This window comes from Indicator indicator, chromosome 2, assembly GCF_027791375.1.
Source record: "Indicator indicator isolate 239-I01 chromosome 2, UM_Iind_1.1, whole genome shotgun sequence".
In the NCBI taxonomy this organism is placed as follows: domain Eukaryota; kingdom Metazoa; phylum Chordata; class Aves; order Piciformes; family Indicatoridae; genus Indicator; species Indicator indicator.
Genome location: NC_072011.1, coordinates 22,859,114 through 22,882,973, shown reverse-complemented (window position 1 = coordinate 22,882,973; position 23,860 = coordinate 22,859,114). Strand labels below are relative to the sequence as shown.

Genomic DNA, 23,860 nt, shown 5'->3' with positions numbered 1-23,860 from the left:
AGCAGCAGCTGTAGAGGTGCTGTGCATCTCATTCCTGACATAGTCAGACCCTACACAGGTATAAGACTTCCAAGCCTCTAAACCCCAGTAAGGTCAGCATGTTTCCCAGTTCACTGCTATCCTTGAAAAACCACAGGTGTACTTAGATGACCTTATATAAGTACATAAGCTTCAATGACAACTAATAACTACAAACAGCAAGCAGCCAGGCAATTTTCAGATCACCTACTTACAAATCAGTAAGAGCAAAGATGTACTCTGTAAATCTTTGTCATCAATTTTGCATGAGCCAGCAGGCTTTGAATGTCAAGTCAAAATTTTAAGGATGTCTAAATACTGTTAGTAATTACATTTGTAATATTAAATGAGGTCCTTTAACAAGGTAAATTAACATCTTGAGTTAATGGTTAGAAATTCCCCTGGATGAGTTTTAATAACATGGTACTGACTAACAACACTCTGGGGGCAAAGAAATGAGGAGGGTTTGAGGCATTGATTGAAAAAAAAGTAATGGAACAACAGGAAGTAAAGTAAACAAATAGAAAACAAAAATAAATATACAAAATGAAGGAGTTAGAAGTATTTGCTAGCTTCCTTATCTTTCATACCAACATTACAACAAAGAAAAGCCTCAGGTCCTGTTTTGGACCCAACTCTCAGTTATCTGAAAGTGCTACTGCATGGTGCCCTTACCAGACGTTACTCTAACTGAACTTCCTTCGCTACACTTACAATATTAAAATTCACGTACTCTATACACCATATTCTGTCATGAAAGTCTCCCTGATGGCTGTCTGAACAGAATTCAGTCTCTGATGTCTTTAATTGGGATCTGTCTTAATCCCACCAAGGCTGAATTGCTGTTGATTGTTAAAAAAACAGATGTAGGAGAGGCTGAATTCCCTTTACTGGAACTGAGTGAGGTCAGGTATTTTGACAGTTTGAGACTGCAACAGGCTCTTAGACTAGAGTTCCCCTTCCTGAAGTCTCAGCAAAGCCCCTGCCCTTTGTTTGAATACCTCTGTCAAATAATAAATAGATTATTTTTGTCATGTACGTTCATTGTCTACCAGACTTAAAGCAGATTGCTTCAGCTTCTCATTTGGTAGGGCTGATATATATAATTAGGGAGTCAAGTTTTACGTCTATTAAAATACAAGTTGGAGGTTTTGTTTGCTTGTTTGTTTGTTTGTGTTTGGGGGGTTTTTTGGACCACCAGTCTACTCCTAAGAAAATTTGGTTTATGGATTTTTTTTGTAATGATGCCAGAATTAGAACTAAACAGTTTACAAGAAAGCCTCCTCAGTTTTGTTTGTTTATAGGGTTTTTGTTGGTTAGTTGGTTGGTTTGTTCTGGGTTTTGCATGATTTTTTTTGTTTGTGTGTTTTGGGGTTTTCTTAATCAGAAACGAGAAAGCAAAGAATTTTCAAAGTCAACTTTCAAAAATATGTTTTATTTCTCTCTCTACACAGGTGTTTCTCAATGTTAACTGCTACCATACTAAGAGTTTTTAATCAAATACGCTGTCTAATGATGTAGATTAAATGTGAGAAAAGCAACTAAAAGGGAATTCAACTCATGTGAAAATAAAGTTCTCAAACAGATGGTGAAAACCATAAATGAGATGCAGATGATAGAGTAACAGCTGATAGCAACAAAATGTATAATGTAATACAATCTTCCTAACTGCTTCAAAACTCTCTGTGGCATTGTACTGCAAATCACTAGTAGTTACTTTCTGCCACACCAGAAGACTACTGAACTATAGGCAGGAAACATGGTACAACAGAATAGTAAACCATGGCAAAATCTTGATCAAAGTTAGCATCCCAGTTACTTATCACTTCTCAGTGCTTCTTGCCACTGAAAATACATTATTGTCCTATATTGCACACTGCTAAAGTGAGAGCAGGGAATAAAGTGGGAGATGAGAAAAACAGTATATAGAGTATTGGCATAAACAATTCATATTTTATAACTTTACCAATATAACCACAAACACTTTAATGAGGTTCTCACAGCAGTCAGAGGCAGTTCCTGATTATCACCAGGGAGGTGGGGAGAGGAAGATACAAATCTGCTAAATTCAGAGGAATGCATGTGTACATACTCAGTTTTACTCTTCTCATTTTGCAGATTTATGGCAACACTCCATTGCTTTATTGACCTCCAGCAGTACGCTCACATACAGTCAGTATCATAAATTGTTTAGTGCTAACACACAGAAAGCAATGAAAAACTTGCTACCAATTACTTATATTGTAACCCATGTGAAGTGTATTTCTTGAGCAGACTGAGGGACAAAACACCAGGAGCTATCACACTTTGTAAACAAAAGTTGCTCACCATTCATCAAAGAGGTATTGAGCAGTAGAATTAAAAATTATCCTCTTTCAGAGGATCTGAAAGATGTTAAGGCACTGTCCAGGAAGCAACAGCTTTTCATGAACAGAATGCATATTATGCACCATTATTCATCTATCAATATCTAGTTCCTTCCTAGCCATCACCTGTTTCAGAAAACCAGGATGGGGGAAGCGAGTAAAGCCCTGGATTACTTTGAAAAGCAGAACAGATTACACTAAATATTGAAGAAACGTGCAACCAGCTGCAAGGAGCGAGGCAGCTGCGGGTTATACACAGGTAAAACGGCGACACCCAGTGGGAACAATACCACATAAAACTGCATTGGAAGGGACTTGAAGAAATGTCCTCTCTAGGATTGGGGTTTTTCTTTTCTAATAATAGAAGTGCTAACTAACTTGGAGATCTCTAGAATAGCTTTAGAAAAGAAAGAAAAAGAGATGTATTGCAGGTACAGAAAAATTACTTGTTGTAAAAAACTGTACTTCTCCAGGATGGCCTGAAATAATTTTTACTTTGTTTTATCCCGCTATGGCTTAGCCCCAAATATTTTTCATTCTGTTACAGTCTCTCCAACACAAATGGCGACTAGGTATTACTTTCCCATACAGAGTTTAAAGAATCTCCTCTTTTAAAATAAGAGATAATAACTGTTTTGTTTCATGGAACTGAGTCCAAGATATGAGTTTTTAAGGTTTCAACACACTGCCACTTATTGTCTTACTATCATGGTGTTCAGCCAATCAAGTGCTCTGCTTCTTAAAGCTACATGCAAATTTTACATATGATATTTTCACTCATTGTATTACAATATTATGAAAACCCTTATTACTCCGTAAATGTACCAGTCTTTTTGAACTATCATCAGACGTGTACATCATCCATCAGATGGCTTATATTGTAACAAACAAACTTACAGTGGAATGAACTGGAAATATTGGACAGCCAACATACTAAGCCACAGGCTATGTAACCTGACCATTTCCAAATCAAACTATTGTACTGGCCCCACAAGAGACTACAGAGGACAACAGCAGCAGGTAAGTGCAAAGAAGACACCTTCTTTTCTCTCTTCAAACAAAATAGGGATGGATTTTCTGGAAGGAATACAGCTCTGCTGACCTCCACAAATTACTACAGTATAGGTTGATTGCACTTTTCAGCTTTAACTGGCAATATTGTATCTGTCAAGCTTCAAGCCAGCACAGACTACATCAAACTAATGGCTATGTGAAAATGGATAAATATTTTAGAATGTAAGCTTATACTACTTATTTATTGGTTGGTTTTTTTGTTTCTGCTCCCTCCTTCTCAAAACATAAGGTGTCAACAGTCTGAATCCTATCCTCTCAAGACACAATTTGGGGCATACCCTTTGTAACTCCACTGTCCTTTTACAAGACATTTCTCTTGTCTAATATCTATTTTGTCTAGTTTATTTAGACTAGAATAAAGGGGATAAAGGCACAGATATGTGTTCAAGTATAAACTAAAAACAAACAAACAAAAAACCCAAACCAAATCAAACAAAAAAAAAAAAAACCCACCCAAATTCAAGCATAAGCTTCATCATGTATTTATTTAGTTTTGACAGTAGGCACAATATAGTTTTACTTTCCAAGCTTAAGGAGAGGTATAATCCCAGTTTTGAAGAATCTACATCAAAAACAAATTACACAGAGACACACGTAAGATGCAGTTATTTAAAAAAAAAAAAAAAAAAAAGGTAAAAAAGCCCAATAGCTTTAAGTGACAGGTCCTGTATGCAGGCCAGCATCATCATCCTGGGACAGCATCTGACCTTTCAGGAGCACAAGACAGTCTACTCTCCCACCTCATTCTCCTAGAAGGGAACTATTTCCCTCCAGACACAAGCAACAAGACAGGAACCCTCCTACAGACGAAGCCTTGCCTGAAGGCTTCCTACCAGATCACCTGGCAGAACCCAACTGCCAAAGAACACTGGTCTGTAAGTTTGACTCTTCTAGCCTACAGAAACAAATACCCTCACTTTATCTTTCCATTTCTGGATTGCATTGGAATGGCTGTAACTAAAGTCTGTGAACTAAATTCACACTTGAATCACATGATGTAACATGTACTGTAGTATTAAAAAAATAATATGCATTACTAGTGAAATTCTCAAAGTCCACTGACCAAAAAAAAAAATTCAGGAGAAATCTTCATAAATGTGGCACATCACTTCATATCCAATATATGTAAATATCTGATATCCATACCTAGACAGATGTTTCTTGGGTGACAGATGCCTCAACTCAAACTCAAAAAAAAAAAAATAAAACAAATGACATTAAAAAGGACTGCAAGATAATGTCTTAATTATTGGATAGAAAAAAATTCTTAAGCTCCCTTCATGGAATACACAGGGAATAATAAATTTCAAGGCTTAAGCAAATTTAGCTCCTTCTTGTAAATTACAATTGAGAAAAAATTGTTTATATGAATGACTAACTAAAAAAACCCTCTCCATTTAGTGATACGCCCCTTTGCTTTCTATCACTGTAGCTAAGCAGTAAGTACAAACTGCTGAGCATTCAAAACAACAAGAACAAAATCCCACACAAGTTAATCCTAAAACTGTGTCAGCAGCATTACTGCCAAAACTGAGAATCTTTATCGCTCAGAGTACATCTGCGCTCCCAGTACTGACAAACACCTTGAGACATTATTTGCAAACTGGGCAGTAACCATCATCTTACAAGTGCAGATTCTCTATAGACTAAATGCTGTTATTATTTCTATGTTCTGTGTGGTGAGGACTTCTTTATATACTGATATCACTGGTATATTATGTACAGCTCGACACCTTCAAGAGCCCAAATTCTGCTTCCTTCGACAGCTGCAAAGATTTTTATTCCCTGCATTTCTGCAAAATAAAAACATAGTCAAAACAGGCAAAATATAGCACTTGTTCTAGCTTCCAAATAAAAAAAATACATTTACATGGTGTAAATAGCACTTCATGATGTAAACTTCTGTGAATGTACAATTAACATGTACTCTTTTATTAGTATAAAGAAAAAAACCAAAGGGCAACAGTTATGACGACACGTGTGTTTTAGTCTGTATGACAGAATGGCTGTTTAAAAATGTGATATGTATTCTTAAAATGGATAACGAGCAACTGCTCTACAATGTGCTATTTCAGTACATGGATTATAAAACTATTTTATAAGTTAAAAAAAAACACCCACAAATTACCTAGTCATCTGTCATCCTTTCACTAAGTCTGATCCATTCCTCAGCGACAAGAGGTATATTTAGAGCTTTATTTGACTCAGCACACAATTGTATGAGTGTTCACTTTAAGATAAATATGCTAGCACAGGATATGGAAAAAAATTACAGTGCAATTACTACTGAAAGAAGCAAGAACACTCGAATAGCTGTGATAGACCTTTTCCCAATTTTTTTTTAAACAAAAATTAGTAAAATTTACCAGCCTGAAAATACCATCATGACATTTCATTCCATCATGACTGAAATAAAGCAACAAATCACACTTTAAGGCATAACTAGGAAATTCTGAGTTATTTACATCTGGGAAAATAAATACAAGACATCAGGACAGTGGATGGGAAAAGTAAGGCCACAAAAAAATCCCAGTGGAACTGTTTCAAAGAACTTTCAGCAATCCAGAAACCTAGATGTGCAGCTTCCTTCTGCATTCACTCTCCTCCATGACAGTTAAAAAGTATTTTTGTTAGCGAGTGCTGATGCCATGTCACGACAGCCTAAGAGGCTCTACCCGCAAACATGACTTAGGCTCCCTATACAGAAGGCGGCCGACGCCCGGCAGCATCAAGTTCAGGGTATGGCTCCTTTGACGTGGACTCCCCTCTCGGTCCCCGAACGATGCTCCACGGTACCGGGCAAGAGGTGGAGCTGTTGTAGCAGCCAGCCAGGCAAGCATTCCCTCAAAGAGGAGAACTCCCACCTCTGCCCAGCTGCCGCAGAGTCGCCCCTCCAGGCCGAGCGCCCGCCGACCCCACTGCAGCCCACAGCCCGGCACCGCGCCCTCCCGCCTGCACAGCCATAGCCCCACAGCGCGACGACAGTGACCGACACGACCGCCCGACAGCCCTCGCGGGCTGCCGCTCCTTCCAGGCAGGGAGGGCGGAGCAAAGGCAGGACCCTGCCCAGCGGCGCGGCCTGGCCCGGTCAGAGCGAGTACGTCTGAGCAGCCCGGGAGTGACGCGCAGGGCGCGTTGGGCCTCTGTCCCGCGTCCATGCCTCCGTTACCTTCCCAGAGTAGGTCGCCACCCTGCCGCCGGAGAAATTTGTACCAGAAGGGGCTGGAGGTATCCTCGTCTGGCAGCACCACCTCTGCCAGCCACAGCGCAGGCTCCTGGGATGGCAGCGGGGCTGTCGGGCGCGCTGGCTTCATAGGCACGGCGCGCTGCGGGTCCCACTGGCCCAGCTCCGGCCGCGAGCCGGCCAGCAGTAGCTCGCCGCCGCCCTCCGTCATCCGGGCCGGCAGCACCACGCCGAAACGAAAGAGCATGGCGGAAAGCGGCAGGGGGTCACGTCGGGAGCCGGCCTCCTTCCGAGGGGAGCCCTGCCCGCTGGGTCGCACCGCGGATAGGAGTCCGCTCCTGGCCAGCACTTCCGGCCGGGGCCGGGAGAAGGGCGCCATGCATGGGCAGCTGCCCCCGCCCGGCGCGTCGCGACCGCCAGGGGCCTGCTGCGCGGCGGTAGCGACAGGGCCTGTTGGGGGCCGGGCAGCCACTCCTTCCGCCCCTCGTGCCACCGGGGCTTTGCCCACGGTGAGTGTTTTCGGTGCTTGCCTGCCTGTCTGCAGGCATGTAGCTGAGGGGACATCCCTACGAAAATACCAGCTGGGAGTTCAAACAATACCTACCCCAGATAGCCTCCTAAAATTAGGACTGGTATGGAGAATTATCTCCGCAGGTAAATAGTTCGTGCCCAGGTTGCGAAAGGCTGCACGTTATGTATACTGAGTTAAGCAAGTGAGTATTACTACTTTGTTAAATGAAACTACTGCAATTCCTCCTGAGCGTAACGGCTTAATTTAGCGTGGCAAACACATCATTAAGTAACTGCCATATGTGCAGCATTACATACAAGGTTTAACCTCCAATAATACTTTAGTGTCCGTGATGTTTATGCCTTCTCAGCTGACAGCCAGCCAGTCATGAGACCAGAAATGTGAAATATTTGGGGATGTTAGAAAGCTTTCTAAAACTTCTTTAAGCACTGCATGTATTCTGCTTTGCCTTTCTGGATGTAATATAGCAGCTCCTATGTAGCAATATTCACGGCAACAACGAGAAAGAGGATACACTCTGACCGTTTATAAGGCTATCCTTGTGTGAATACACCCATTTCAGAAGCGTTTAAACGGACAGCCAAGTGGTAGCTTTATTTAGGTCAAGTTCTGGGAATGGCCTTTCACTGAGTTAGAAGAAATCCTGCCTCAAAAGATGTCTGCTTGTTTCCTGCATTCAGGGGTGATGACACACTGAAGTGTATGTACTGCCAAATTTATTTTGAAGAGTGCTTTAGCTGATTTTCACTGATCCTGATTGAACTTGTATAAGTGACATGCCACCACTTTGCCTGATATAACCAAAGCTAAGGGAATTTTGGCTGTCTTCCATGCATTTCTACTGTCACAGTTCTCACTGTACCATTGCTGCTATTACGAACAGAGCATTACATTTTAATCTTTGGTTTTGCTCAGCCTTGCAATGAAGTTACCTATAACTTATCTCAAACTTTTTCAAATGTCTACCCCTTTACCATACACCTTCATTTTAGTATTACGAGCAATACATAATGTAGCAATGAACTCTGGGGTCTGTTCTGGTTTGAGTTAGAACAGAAATAATTCTACTCAGTGATTTCACTTTTCAGCTCAGTCTCTTTTAGGTAGGGCCCTTTCTGAAGTTAACAGCATGGTTTTGCAGACTGTCTGCTTCTAGCAGCAATAATGCTCCATGTTTCTAGTTACTACCAAGGATTGGTATTCAGACCAAGGTCACTGCTAAATCTCATGTATCACATTGAAGGTATAGGAGTAAAAGGCTGCACCTGCAGGAAGGAGCAGACAGGACAGATGACCCTAAACTGACCAGCAAAGTATTCCATTCCATACATGTCATATTCAGTATAAAGCTGAGGGATCACAAGGATCAAGTGCTCTTCTTCAATGACCATCATCTAAGAAGGGCTCTGTAGATTCTGCCTTCAATCCTGATCTGTGTTCCTGAATTCAGTTCCAGAATCAAGGTCCTGAATCTGGTGCCCACTGCCACTGAGTCCAGTCTAGGACTTGGCCAATATGGGCCCATGACATCAGTGGTGGCAGTGACATAATTGCCATCACAGGGATTTGGTTCAATATTATATGTATTTGGTTTGTAGATATTTGCATATATTCTGTTGTTATTAATTAAAGCTGTTTTAGTTTTCAAATCCATAAGTATCTCTCCCTTATCCTCTTTCTCTTCCCCTTTGGGAAGAGAGAGGGGTTAACAGATTCTGTTACTTGTTCAGTGGCCAGCCCAGCCCTAAGCCTTCCCAGGGTTGAATCTCAAAGTTCAAGCTTGACAGTAGCCCTAAAACCACCCAACATCTATGTAAGATCACAGATTCTGTTCTTTTCCATTACAGTCACAGCTAAAAAACAGCAGATTCCAACAATACATCTGACTGATAGTTTAGTTTCTGGCTTTTGTCTAAGCCTTGATGCAAAGAGAAACCAGCAACACATGTACCTTTAGACAAACCTTGAGGTTTGGCTCTGATGTGCCAAATACTAGCTTTAAAAATAATTCAGTCTATTTCTTCCCCAGGTTCTGCCTTAATCTGTTTTGTTCCTGTCAATATTGGGTGTTAGATTAAGGTCAAAGATGACAGGGACAAGCTTGACTTCCTGCTCTTTCCTTAAAAATCTTAGTTTGGATTAGGGTTGGCTTTGAGAGATAAAAAAGAAAGGCTGAAATAATTGATTTATTGCTGGATCCTGCAAGACTAGGATAAAAACTAGAACTGAAGATTGGCTTGAGACTCAGAAGTGGCAATAGAAAAGAAGTTTTTATTGATGAAATTGTGGACTGAGTGAGGACAGTAGACAGGATAAAATTGCTAGATCTGATACTGGTGAGCTATAGGTACCATAAGGTTTGGCTTTGAGCTGAGAAGCAATGACAAATACGTCATTTTGTCATTGATTGATTTGCATAGTCTATGGATTTGTCATCTCCTAAACTGGAATTTTATCTAGAGTAAAGGCAGTGAGGGGAACATTACATTTACTGTTACTGTTTGGGATTGCAGGAGTTGAAGTACTTCCACTGCTGGACTACTGCCATAACCCTAAATGTAATTTAGGTGTCACCATAAGCCTCCTAAGGAATTAACTATAAACTAGTTTCCCTTGCCAAAATGATCTCTTATCCTAATACTGCTTAACCAGTGCTTTCCCCCTGCAGTCCTCAACGCTATTCTCAAACTTGAAAACTGTTCCTATAATCCAGTCATCATTTACAGCCACAAAACGAAACATGACCATTTATTTCAAACTGGTAAACTGTACAGATCCCTGTTAAAAAAATTATATAAAGTGGCCAAATGCCTAATAATAAAGTTGCTTCTGACTGACATGGAAACAATTGTAAACTGTTCATTCCTGTGGGAACAAACTACCATCTTAGTGGTCTGTGTGAACTGTAATAATAAAAACTGTGTCTTTGTGTCCTTAACAGCCGTTCAGAATCTAGAAACACATTTAACATCTACTGAGTGGAAGCCTCCATTTACCTCAGCCATAAAAGTAAACTAGCCACACAGTGATGCTTAGTGCCAAATTAGGTTAAAAGCCTTCAATTTATTGTCACTGGTACCATCCCAGGTGTTCGTCAGTGCTCACTGTGTTTCTAACTGACTAAATGGGAAGAATTGTATGAAAAATACAGATTGTTTCCATAGCATTAATACCCAAGAAGGGGCTCTAGAGATTGCAGTCTCTGCAAGAATCAGTTGCTTTGTGGGATTTCTCTTAAACTGTACTGATAGGCCTTACCTTTATTTATTTCCCAGCAAATTAGCCTTTATGTCTGATTTATTATGCAAAATGGGTGTAGGTAGTGGAGATTTCACAGGAAGAGTCATCAAGGCTGTGTACCAATTTAACATCAACATTAGTTTTGTTTTCAGTTTCTGATTAACTGCTGCAGCTAAAAGGGTTATAAGGGAAAACTTGAATGTGCAGAAATTAGATCTGTGATTATATTTATGTCCATATTAAACATGCTTAAAGGCATTTTCTTTTGTTGGGCACTAAACTTTTGCAGAATCACAAACCTAACCTTCTGCATAGGGACCTACTGAGATACAAATCCCATTGCTGTGGATGATTAACCTATCAGGAAAGATGTTTGTGGTTTTCTTATGCTATAGAAGTCCCTCTGAATTTGTATAGTGGCTCTTCCTAGCAGAAAGGTTTTTTGGTATCTTTATGAACTCAAGAGTTTTGACCCATTTGTTACAGTCAGGAAACGAGTATTACCATCTAGAATTATAATGCAGACATTAATTTAAAAGTTTGATGGTATACAGCAGTCCAAAAGTCATCTTTTCACATGAAAGTTCTATTTTTCTTCACAATTTTCTTATTTGAAAAATGTCTAGTAGGTATACAGTTGGCACACAATTATCTGAACACTACTAAAATTACAGATTAATTTAATTTACTACTGCCATGATAGGGTCGCTTGTGTCTGTAGTGTGCGTGTTCTTTACTGATTACAAACTTTTACACCATGGGATAGTTTTTTTGCTTGGCACAGCTTCATCTGTTATTGCTCTACAGTGATCTCAAATGGTAGCATTTCCAAATAGGGAAATCTGTAGTGAAGACGGAGTTTGAAAAACAAAATACAAATCCTGAAAGGATCTGGTTGGAGGAGGGAGATGTCCCTGATTGTAACTTGTGGGTGATGTTTATATTAGCTGTGCTCCTTCCTCGACTAGCCTTTCTTCCCTTTTTAGGTCATTTTCTTTCTTGTAAAGATACAGATAAAGTGTTATTGCAATTCCCAAATGTTTGTGCTAATTATAGCAAAGAGAAAGGCAGCACACTGTACAGCCTTGTTTGTAAAGAGTAAAACATTTATGTGATAAGATGATTTAGACGAATTGTTCATTGCTGGAAAATTTAGACAGTCTATGTTTCTTCAAAGGGATTGAACTAAACTAGGCTAATGCAAATAATGTAAGACCACTCTCCTAAATGAAAGTTGATTTTCCTGATTGTCTACACTAATCAGTGATCTATCCAAACCTTCCTGAAGTCTGCCTGTCCTTGTGAGAATTTTGATAGAACTACAAACTAATGCTTTCTCTGTTCTAAGCTGACAGCACAGCAGCTGAGAAAAGCTGAGATTTTTGGTTTTGTAGTCTGAAGACTGAAAGAAGACTAATGAATTTAAGAATCTTTTAGCAGATAAACACTGCTATTCTTAGTTTTTAGTTTTCAGTGCTCTGTCAGAGCAGTGATAACTCTATGAACTGTTTTGGATACCTGGTGCTAGTAGCAGCTTTTTATGCAGACTAAGCTACAGAAGTTCTGCCATGACTGACCATTTTAGGAATTATGTTGAAAAATTGTATTGTAATAATAGGTAGAACACTACAGGAGATTTTTTTTTTCTTTTGCACAGGATTTTGTAAACCTTATTTCCTCAAAATATAGTTATTTTTAGAAGTAACTAGGCAGCATAAACATGCAGTAACGTTACAGGAACACATACAGGAATAACTGTTCTGGTAGGTTTGTTTTTTCAAAATCCAATAAAAATATAAAGCCATCTCTGCATTCTGCCCAGCCTCAAATGTTTTGGGAGCTGGGGAAAGTCCCAGCATATTTCAACAGAGGGTCCTTTCAGTATGCTGTATCACCCTCATCAGTGCCCAGGTATCAACAAATACTAGACAAGCCCAGTACACATCTCCTTTCCTGCTTCAGAGTGCCCACACAGTTCTTGGAGGGATGCTTGAGGTAAGCTGCACATCTGTGAAGCATCTAGATCTAGAGTAATATGCCCCCAAGTAGACCCAGAGCAACATGGTTCTTCTGCCTGGCACAAAGGGACAGAAAAGAGGCCAAGGATTTAATCAGAGGGTTTGTATAAACTCCTGTAGCAGAGTGAAGATTTGATGATTGTAACGTACCATGAGCTTCTTGAATGGAAACCTATTAATATGTAACAGTAAATCGTTCCAATGCCAACTCATTGCAAGGTACATTTTTTGAAACCAACCGTTTACCACCAGGGGTTTATCAGGTTTTTCATTAAGATACCTGCCTCTGGGAAAAAAAGTGTTTCAACCCTTTTGAGACAAGGCATACTGGAACACCAAATACTAGACTCTGTGGAATACCAAAACTTTATTCTTTTAGTTAGGAGAGTACAGTCTGAGCCCAAATTGATGTGTGACTTGAATTTTTAAGAAGTTTTCTTTTTTGAAGAGACTTTTACATAATTCTTCCACGTCAAAAGCACAGAGAATGTGCTCGAGTAATGCACCATCTCTAACTGCGCATGGTTTCAGTGATGTTAGGACCCCCAACAAGTTATTGGCACATAGAAAGTTTCTGTATGTTAGATATTTGTGAGTATTTTAAGAAAAACCTCCTTTAGTTTTCACTATGCAGACTTTCTTCTTGTGCTTTGTGTGTTTTATATATTTATATATTTTATATATTTCAGAAAGTCTCAGCATTAGAGGGCAAAATACATTTGGCACAGTCTTTAAGATCCCAGCACGATTTAAGTATTATAAGTTATGCAAAATTTCCTTTCCTCAGAATGTAACTTACTACGTTATTCAAGAATGATACAAATCCAGTTGCTGTTGTGTAAAAGGTGAGAGAATTAACTTGTTAATTGGTGAAATGACCAATTGAAAAGAAAGTTAAGAAAAGTTTCTTTTCAATATGCTCTTAAGGAATACCTTTCTAGCTCCAGAGCCAGTGGACTTTAATGTACAGCAATTAAAAAAAAAATTAAAAGGGCAGTCTTGCAGAAAGGTCACCTGACTAGAATTTAAGACAGTTAAAAATAGAACGCTTTCATTGTAGAATAATTAAACAGCTTTGTTCCCTTTACTATTTTTTTAAAAAGTAAGCAAACAAACTGAGGAATGTTGTCTCTCAACTCATAGCTCATCCAAAAGAAAAGGGAACAGAGGATGAAATGCAGAGGGATTGTTCATTTAAATAGACAATTCTCAGTGGTTATTATGTGCTCCTTATAATACAAGAAATCCAACCTACTGGTGACAATTTCTCCAATTATGTTTAAAAATAAGAACAAAGACGTTTTTTCTTAGGCTGAAACTGGAAGTTTTCTTTAGATCAACAAATTTAAGGTCTAAAAAGTAGCAGCAACCACCAAATCCAGAAACCACTCTGCTTCCTACCTGACAGTCACACCACCACACACAAAAAATAAGAGGTTGTCTCATCAGCTAAATCTAACAAAAAAGCAGAAAGCAGATTTAATGCTCAAATATGTAATAGTGTACACAGTATCTACTCCATTTTCTTCCTTCCTTGCATTAATATGTTGTAGTATTACTCTGTCAATCAAATACATTGCTACTTCCTCATCTTCTTGGTTTCATGTATTTACCAAATTTTCAACTGTGAATTTGTTTCTATTTTAAAAGAAACTTTTATTTCAGCTGGTTTGGCAAGCTTCACTGAATTCACTTGCCTGACACAAATAATCATTGCTGGGGAACAAACACTGCTTTCATGCAGCCATAAAGAAACCCTTGAAAATAGGAACTGCAGTCTCAAATGAGCGTGTCAACAGCATGCAATTTAGCAACCTTCCACAGGTCATAGCAACAGCTCGTGGCCAAGAGACCGAAGATGTGTATGACATACTTTGGAGACTAGATCATAGACAGGGGGCTCCTACTGCTTAATTTGGTGTGTGTATGTTGCTGTGTACCATAGTGACCTGTTTCCACTTGAGCTTGAGTTCTCCCACAGATGCCTTCCCATTAGCACAGCCAGTCCCTCCCTTGATTACACAAAAACTACAGCTGGCTACTCAAGAGCTGTACCTGGCTCGTAAATCATCAGCTGACCACTTCTTGTTTTTTAATTCATCTGTTTTTAAGGAATAATGGAGTTTGGAGGCCAAAAATTGAACAGTCATGTTAATGAAAAATATTACAATAGCCTCTGCAGTACAACATGTACTTCAAAGTCTCTTTGTAGAGTTACACTTGTATTACACATACATACTGCATTGTCTCGGACATCTATGAAAACACTCCCATTTTCAAATGACAGTTTCTTTCTCAGAACTTACTTTTTGCTCTTTACTGCTTGAAAATATAATTATACAAGCTGTCTGAACCTTACATTTTCTTCCCACAAAGTGTTTTTACATTTACTGAAAAACAGCACCTAGATCTGTCTTACAGATTCCATCTTGGTGTATTGGTATACATTAAGTGATCTGCACACTTACATGGGCACAATATTCTCAAGCCAAGTTCATTATGGAAGTCTTAGTGCTATAGAAAATACTGTTGCCAAAAGCCTTTCCTATTATTCTGAGATAAACAAACAAATAAAAAGTTCATAGAATCATAGATTAGTAACAGGCATTAACTTGTCCAGAATTGAGTAGTTCTTGAGTCTATCACTCACAACCTCACATTCCAGGTAAACACAACTATTTTCTTACATTATCAGGATTATTTTTTGCTTAATAGCAAATTCCTTGTCTGTGAAACTTGTAGAATCAATCCTGAAATGAAATGTAGTTTTAAAAAATAAATGTATGTGTGAGTTGTTGGAACTCATGTCCTCTTTGAGTTCCTGCCAGCCAACCAACTATTCTTTGTAGCATGTAGTAGTTCTTGATAATAAACACATCATAGTCCAAGTTCTAAGTAGCTCAATCATGTTTAAAAAGCAGTTCTTTGCATTGTATACATGTATGAATAGTTTTAATTTATTACATAATTTAGTATTTTTAGGAGGCAAAAAGAATAGAGCTATTATACTGGCATGATGCCTAGTTTGGATTGACCATGGCAATACAGTGAAGCACCTGATGAACAGTTACTCGATTTCCTTTCTAAGTATCCACATTTCAAATCACTTAGTGATCAATGATACTGATACCTTAAGTATTCATTACCCTGAGTGCATTAAATGGCACACAAAATAAACTATATCCTTCAGCATTTCAAAAATATCTAGGTGTGATAACTTAACCTGTTAATTCCATCATCATAACTGCTGAGACTATTAGTCTTGACCTAGAGAATATGACATTGCACACTTCCTCCTCAACAGGAACAACAGTCCGTTAAGAACTAGTGACAGTACTGAGGTGAGGTACTGACACTGGAGTTCAAGTATAACAGACCACTTGTTTTAGCTTTGTTTTCTGAATTGCCTCATTTTCAGCTGTGCACTAATTTCTTTCAAACTACATAGATCCTCAATATATAATAATAAGCAAGCTAAAACAATTCACAGGGTTGCCTTCAGCTGTATTTCTAAGACGTGATTATGCACATGGAAGGCACATTTAGTATTTGCAAGTTGATCTGCATGTTCCCTCAGTAATTACAGACACTCGTTTGTCTGTATGTACCATCCTGCTGTGGGATGGAAGTAAAGTCTGGCAAAGTCATCAACATCAATACCTTTAAAAAAAATCAAGCCTGTTGCCATGTGTGCCCAATTGAATAATCCAGGCTACAGCATGCTCAAAGCCAAGCACTGCAGGTGAAATGGCAATCGCACACCTATCCATATTCATAACACAGCAAGCATCTGAAGGAGAACAACTTCAGTATTATTTTACTCTAGAAAAATCCTATACTGAACAAGCACGAGACTTGCATCTTTCTAGGTTTAATGCTGCAAAAGCTGAGCCCACCATTGTTTGCCTGCCAAAAATAATGAGATGAGGTAGTGTATTTTGTTGGAAAAACTAAATTAGATTTATGTTCTAATGTTTTTTCCTTTCAATATTTTTAAGGATAGCACAAATCAGTATTCATATGATTCTGGTATCCATGTCTTTGTAGGGAAAGTTAAACCCATCTCTTACCAAATGAGGTTCTCTGACATTTTTAAACACTAAATCGTGGAATGCAAATGTCTCTTTCTTCATATTTAAAAAGTATAAAATAAAAAACAGTACCTTCAATTAATAGTAGAAAGATTCAAAGTGACTCTAGCAAAAGCATTCTGATTTGGAAGCCTAAAACTAAGACTTTCATTACTAGAGGTAACAGAAAAACCAGTATCCTTTATTGATTTTATCAAAATGTAAATGATTAAGCCCCCCTGGCAATATACTTTTCATTTTCCATGCTTTTAAGCCATATATTTGAGTATTTATCATTGGTGCAAATTTCAACTTTTAGACTTTATGAAAATAATTCCTATTTATAAAGCTATTACATAATAGTCTGTAACATGTAATTTAGGCTAGTCTGACTGCAGATTAAGAGTAAGTGGTCACTCTAACCTGATGTATTGCATCTAACTTCAAAGAAAACATTCTCATGTGATGCTCATGTAACTATCAGGTACTTGCTCAAGATCCAAAGTAGTATAGCATGCTTCATTTGGCCACTTGTTCAATTTTCCCTGTGCTTGTTAGGTTGCCACAACTGCCAGGGAATACTCAACCACTTTGTTTTTTCTCAGTAACTACCATAATTAACAGTAAATTGTTCATCCAACTTATGTCTATTAAGAGTGGCTTAAAGTTCAAACAGAACAGTCCAAAGGCAGGCTTTGCCCTAACTCTGTCTTAGTGCTTTTCATATCCCCTTTTGTTAAGAACATACCTGTGGTCAGAGTAAAATTAAAGACAAGTTACAATTTATCTTGACTAACCGTCAAAGCATAAATTATCCCACATTCCCAACCTATTGAAGATTTCTTACTGACATTTTATTCCACATATGGATGTTCTATCCAACCTTGTTTAACACACCTGTATACAAACTATTTCATACAGGCTTCTCTGTGTTATTCTGGGACATTTAATGTAATGGAATAATTTAATATCATTCATTCTGCTATGAGAAGAGAAAGGTAGAAACAAGAAAGAACTCAGAAGCAGCTCTTATAGTGATTACAATGAGAGAAACAGCACCTTATTATTGAATGTTCCTTCTCTGCTTGAGTTGGAGACAAGACACACCAGATGATCCACATATGAAATGCCTTAACCACTCAGCTGTTACTTGAAACATCTGTATCATGCTTGCTTTCTTGACATAAACCATATCAAAAAGTTTGTGTCTCGTTCCAAAGCAGAAGGAAAACACAGATAAAATCTGCTTTATTTTTTTTCCTGCAAAACAGAATTACCGCTTTGCTACTGAATGATATTGTTGAGTGGCATAAACCACACAACCCCCTTCACTCCATTATTAACACTGAAACTTCGATGAGAAATCTAATTAAGTCTTCAAAACCTACTCTGGATCAAAACCCTGAGTCAAAACTGTTCAACCACTTGAGTAAGAGGAAACAAGAAAGTTAGCTATTAAAAAGCATAATCTTTTGAGTGGTGTTCCTGTTGCTAATTCACACTGTAAGTACACATGCATTCAATAATTTAAAACCAAGTACTTTTTAGTCTGAGCCTAGGACCTTCATGGTCAGACCCTTCCATCTTATATGTAGATGGGGTCACTCTCACCTATCTTGCTGAATCACTAAAGTTCATCATCTCATATGGTGCTAATCAACACAGTGAGTGTTGCATCCCAGCCTCCCAAGCCCTTCCATGTTCCTTACAGTTTCCAAGCCCTATTGGAAATGACATAAAGGCATACGTGGTTGTGCATCTCAAGTAACCTTCCAGTGACTACACTACAGTCCTTTTTCCACACATGCACAATCTCTCCTTCTAAGTAGGTTTTGTCCTTGGCTTTGATCTTGCAGGGACAGCTCCTAGTCTCAATTGCACAAAGGTTCTCCCCTCTCAGCCCCTTGCCACATAAACCCAGCACAGTCTTGTTCAAGATGAAGCATGGCCAACACATTCAAGGAGAAAGGACTCAATCTTGCATATGGATACCTTAGGGTGAATCAGGTAAGTCACTGGCAGCAGGACAGCATCACAGAGAAGAATCTGAAGTATGCAGACAGGGTTACATTTACTTGGGGGGGGAAGGAAGGTACCTTGCAGAAATAGAATCCTCCATAAAGGCTGCATTTTCTAAAATCATTCAGCAGAAACCATAGCCACCCTGCCACCCTAAAAGGCTGCTAGTTTCAACAGGAGACAGGTGGTCACAAGCTCAGAAAATATCTTTGTAAAGAGACAAGATCAGATTAACCTGGTGATAGCGAACAGTTTGCAAGCAGAAGTAACACGCTAGGTCTTTGAGTAAATCTGTGACGTGACTGCAAAAATACAGAATGCCCCTTACTGATGTGGAAAGGACTACTAAATGCACTTTTACTGAATTCCAGAGAGCTTCCCATTCTCACAATCAGTAACCAAGGATCACAGGGATTGTGCCATACCTAGGCACTGAAGGACAATGTTTCAACTTACACAAAGTAGACCAAGTCGCTAGTCTTTTGCCTCCACTTCATTATTTTGGAGGGCTGCTATGCTTAATTCTTTGAGCACGAATTCACCTCCCATGTCTTACTTTCCAAAGGAAGTAAGTTTAACAAGGAGTATCCAAAGAACTTCCCATAGATTAAATCTAGGTGCAGGACCTGAGGAAGTTCTAAAAACAAGGCAGGTTTTTGTTGATTCACCCAGAATGAGGACCATACTTTTGGTTACAATATGCCTCTTACCCTACCACTTGGAAGAAATAGACTTTCTTCAGGTATTGTAATTAGATGATCAGAAACAAATTTAACAATCTAGAGATATGCCAGATGACAAGATAATGATTTCAATATTAATATTAGTCTGTGATATCCATCTGGCATGTTACAAATTACTTGAAATGTGAACACTCAAGCATAGAGACAAATAAGTGTTCTGGGTTTTGTGTCAACTTCCATGTTAAGCATAAAAGCAGTTTTTTCTGTGAAACCTGGAAAGTGCTTGAAATAAAAAAGTGCAAACAAATAAGAACTCACATAAGGTGAGACTCTTTTAGGTTCAGTGTGACTCCTACAAAGCAGGAGTTTCAAGATGGCATGGAGGATCATAGCTATATATGAGAATTGCTTTCTCCCTGATCTTCAATACAGGGTTGAAAAGATCATCTCATTGCATCTGAGTTATACAATAATCACCAGACTCTTAACAAAGACCTCCTGCCTTCATGACAAAGGTCAATGATAGAATATTGTACTTTAAACTGCCTCAGCCCGTTAATCACCTATAAAAAAGTTGGGTTTTTTTGTTACTTTCATACTTGAACTAGTGAAAAAGAATAAAAAAAAAATCTGGATGATAAAATCAGCAAATTTGGTATAACTTAGACTGCAATTGGAAAGGACAGTAAAAAGGTGACACTGTCAATCTCACAGCTTTTGGAAAGGTGTTTTGGGTTGGTTTTGATTTTCATTAAAACGATGCAATTTCCTATCCATGTGTGATGTCATTTGAATGAAATACAGAAACTGAGTTTTCTATTTACTTGCAGTAAACACTAATGAACACCATTTATACAGAGAAACAGGGCAGAAATCCATCACTGAGATTTTTTTTTCTAGTTATTGGGGTGAGGTTTTTTGATGGGGTTGGGGTTTTTGGTGGGGTTGCGTTGGGTTGGTTGAAGTTTTTGTTTGGTTTTGTTTGGTTTGGTGGTGTGGGCTTTTTTTTTCATTTGTTTTGCTTTTTGAACTTTAACATAAATGCTTGTGTTCATCCAGAATGGCTTCAACTGAAAAATATAAGTTGCAACTCTAGTTAACCCAAGTCCATGTCACGGGTCACTTAGATCAAACCTGCTTCACCACAAAATATGAAAGCAATTTTGTGTTGTGTGCAGTTGCACCTGCTGAGAACAGTCTTAGTACACTGTTAATTCAAGAACATCCTATTCATCTGCGTATCAAAAACCACGTGCACATGTTCCGTATGAAACTCTTCTTGCATACAAGTAAAGCCACTTTGCTTATGCAACAAGGCATCCACTCATCCCTTACTCTTGAAACACACAATGACATGAAACTCCATACAGCTGTTGCTCATGAACAGCTGCCAAAGTTCATAACAGTTATATTTTACCTTAACCAAGGTTCAAATCTCATTAGGTGGCACGTTTCCTGTTTGCTGCAAAGGCTTCCAGAATTGCATGTGGAACACAAGTATGTAATCACAACACTAAAGAGTACACAATATTCAGATTACACAACACATAACAATCAAACATTAACGCTACTGAACAAAGTCCAACATATATTCATGCCAGATTGCTGATTGTTCATGTGCCAACCAGTCACATAATCAGATTAGTTTAGTTCTGCAGCCTACCCCTTCATTGGCACATTCACATGAAAATACTAATGCAACCCAACTTTCATCTTGCCAGCAGAATTCTCTGCATTTAAATTACAATAAGCTTGAAGATAGCTCTTTTGTTACATGCTTGAAAACACACCTTTCCCTTAGGGGAACAAAAGCAAATCTCAAATGCAAAGCATGTATTACAATCTATTTCTTGTATTCTATTTTTTTGTATTGTAAAGTTCTCGGTTTGATACTACATTATGACATTTTTGAGGTCACTACAACTTTCCCTACCAACGATTTTCTGTAGATCACTCAAATTATTATTTTAAATAAATAAATGTTGGCAGAGTTTAGGATGACACTAAACACATTTTTCTGGTTGGTTCTACTAATCTAGCTCTACGTGAATTCACACTTCATGAAATTCTAGCTTTTATTTCCTATATTTTGCTGTTAAAATCATACATGCTTATTTTATGTGCATTTTGCTTCTTCCTGAGACTATAACCAATCTACATACCTACTACTGCACAAGTTGCAGAATTTGGTTTGCCAAAAACATCAAAGGTGGGGACTTTGTTGTCACATAGTGTACCTAAAGATCATTAATAATGCTTTGTCAACTACAAGGCCATTAGCAAGCCATGATAAACACTATCAGTCTTATTTTGTTCCTTGCATTCCCTACACATTTTTGTTCCCCTTTTCTGACAAATACTGATGGAGATCAAATAGGTGAGTTCTCCATATCTAAAGGACCTTATTTTTCTATTATTCTTACCAAATACTGCCTCAGACACCATCAGCATGTAGAACCTACACCGAACACATACCCTGCATTCAACAGAAAACACTGCATTCAACTTAACCAATACTTGATTCAGAAATGCAGGCAACACTCAGAGACAGTTTACAATTAAAGTACATTAGAGGTGAAGCAGCAGCAGGGTAACTCCTAGTATCATATAAAGGCTGATAAATCATTAGTAAAACACAGCTGCAGCATGCACAAGTCAGAAACTCCCTGTACACAGTCCCTCTGCTGAGTCTCTGTGCTGGGACTGGAAGCCTTTGTTATTTTAAGCCTACCTCTCCATTGAGTTATCCTCTCCAGTTTGGATTACTACTACAATATTCACTACATGAGAATCTCATTCTTCAAACTGTTTCTGCTTTACATGCTGTAACTTTTTATAAACACTATCTGAATGCTATTTTTTCATTTGTGAAGTAAACAACCACTATATTTTGCATATCTGAAGATGATTAAAAATGCCTGCACAGTCTCACTGAATTTAAATCAGCTTTCTGATATTACAGCAAGCATCAAATTCTCCACTAAACTTAAATCTAATTTTAGCAAAGTACATTCAGCAGATAAGAGCCTATGAAGAAAGTTTTACAGCAGTATTCAAAGAAACTAAAACAAAATACAGACAAATCCTCTAGAATAGTTAAGGCATTAAGAAATTTAAAGTGAGACAAAAAATACTTCCTTACACATCAGAGTATCTAATCCATTTATGGAGAGTCAAAACCAAAAGGTTAATGCAGTCTATTTAAAAAGTTAAATAGCCACAAGTTACTCATGGCTGAAATTAAACCATAAATCACACCACCTTACTCAACACAGTTTAATTTATTATCGGATTTATGTAGCATAGGTACCTTTTTATTTCTAAAGACTTAGCATATTAGCAAATACCAAGGCAAAAACTGAATTTCTAGGCAGTCTTCTGTTTTTATGAGGTTTCTATTTTGCCATCTCACATAGTAGTCTGAACTACAACCATTATCTAAACACTACCCTAAAGTTTTGCTTCAGTACCATTTTAAGCAACAACTTTCTACAGGAAACTTTACTTATGAGACAGCATACTGAAAATGTTTTTAGCAAACCAGTAGCGCATGTATCATATTGATCAGATCATCTTTCCAGTATACTATTCAGAAAAAGCAATTACAGCAAACCTACAAGGTGCAATATGAACCTTCAGCGTTACGCAGTTACATCTTTTATTGTGGAAGGAAGTCTATGCTGTATAATAGATCAAAGCAATAGAAATGGGTGTAGGCATACATTGAGCACTATGTTTGAACACTAGAAGGCTAGTGATTAACTTAAAAAAGAAAGTACACTCATACTAAAATGAAACTCAAAGTTTTATTAGGATTTCAACAGACATTGCAAAAAAATATTGCATAATGATTGAAAACATAGTATTTTGTTAAACAAAGTAGCAATGTGGTATCAAGTAAAAGAAAGACTGGAACAGCTGTCTATATATGCTGTAAGGAAAATGTACCGGGAATGGGATACAACGTTTTCAAAATTCAAGGGCAAATGTGAGCAAGTCACACTTTGACAGACTGACTATACACCATAGATGTTTTACAAACTGCATAGCAGTGTAAAAAAAAAAAAAAAAAAAGAGTTTTACCCTAACTATTTTGTATTCCTGCATTTGGAGCAGTTTACAAGGCAGAGATTTTGTTTACAACAACATTGATATTTTAATAGCTCTGGATTTTCATAAAAAATAAACTAATTTAACAAAAAAGCCTGTATCTACATTTGAACATAAAAGTGCATGTTTTGAGAAATAGTGTTATCTCTTAAAAAGAACACTGAGTTTTAAAAAAGTTCATTTTAATAGATCAACAACTAATGATACTTTAGATGTAGATCTGCACTGTGCTAGAAGCAAGATTCTACCAACACCAGCTCCTCGAACTGAGCACCCTCTTCTCCTAGGCAACTGAGAAACATGCCTGCCTACCATGTTTATCAGGGTTCTGGGTATCTTACAATGAATGCTGAGTACCAAACCCACCACATTGCTGTCTTGAAAATACCAGTAACCCAAGACAAATGTTTTAAAGTAGATTTCGCTACAACCTCCTCAGCTTTTAGGATCATTCCAATCACACAGCTACTTTTAAACACTGGACAGCAGCAGCAAGGAGCCATTAGAGCTAAAAGACAAAAACTGATGAAAGTCTGTCTCCTGCTT

General features: G+C 38.2%; 1 protein-coding gene across 1 annotated transcript in view; it reads right to left on the bottom strand.

The window, feature by feature from the left end:
* The window catches only part of EPM2A (EPM2A glucan phosphatase, laforin), a 29,754-nt gene extending 22,865 nt beyond the window's left edge, over nucleotides 1–6,889 (bottom strand). The window contains exon 1 of the mRNA XM_054399108.1: nucleotides 6,628–6,889. Within this exon, the coding sequence (XP_054255083.1) occupies nucleotides 6,628–6,889 (262 nt within the window). The remainder of the gene's footprint in view (nucleotides 1–6,627) is intronic.
* Nucleotides 6,890–23,860: the final 16,971 nt, after the last annotated feature.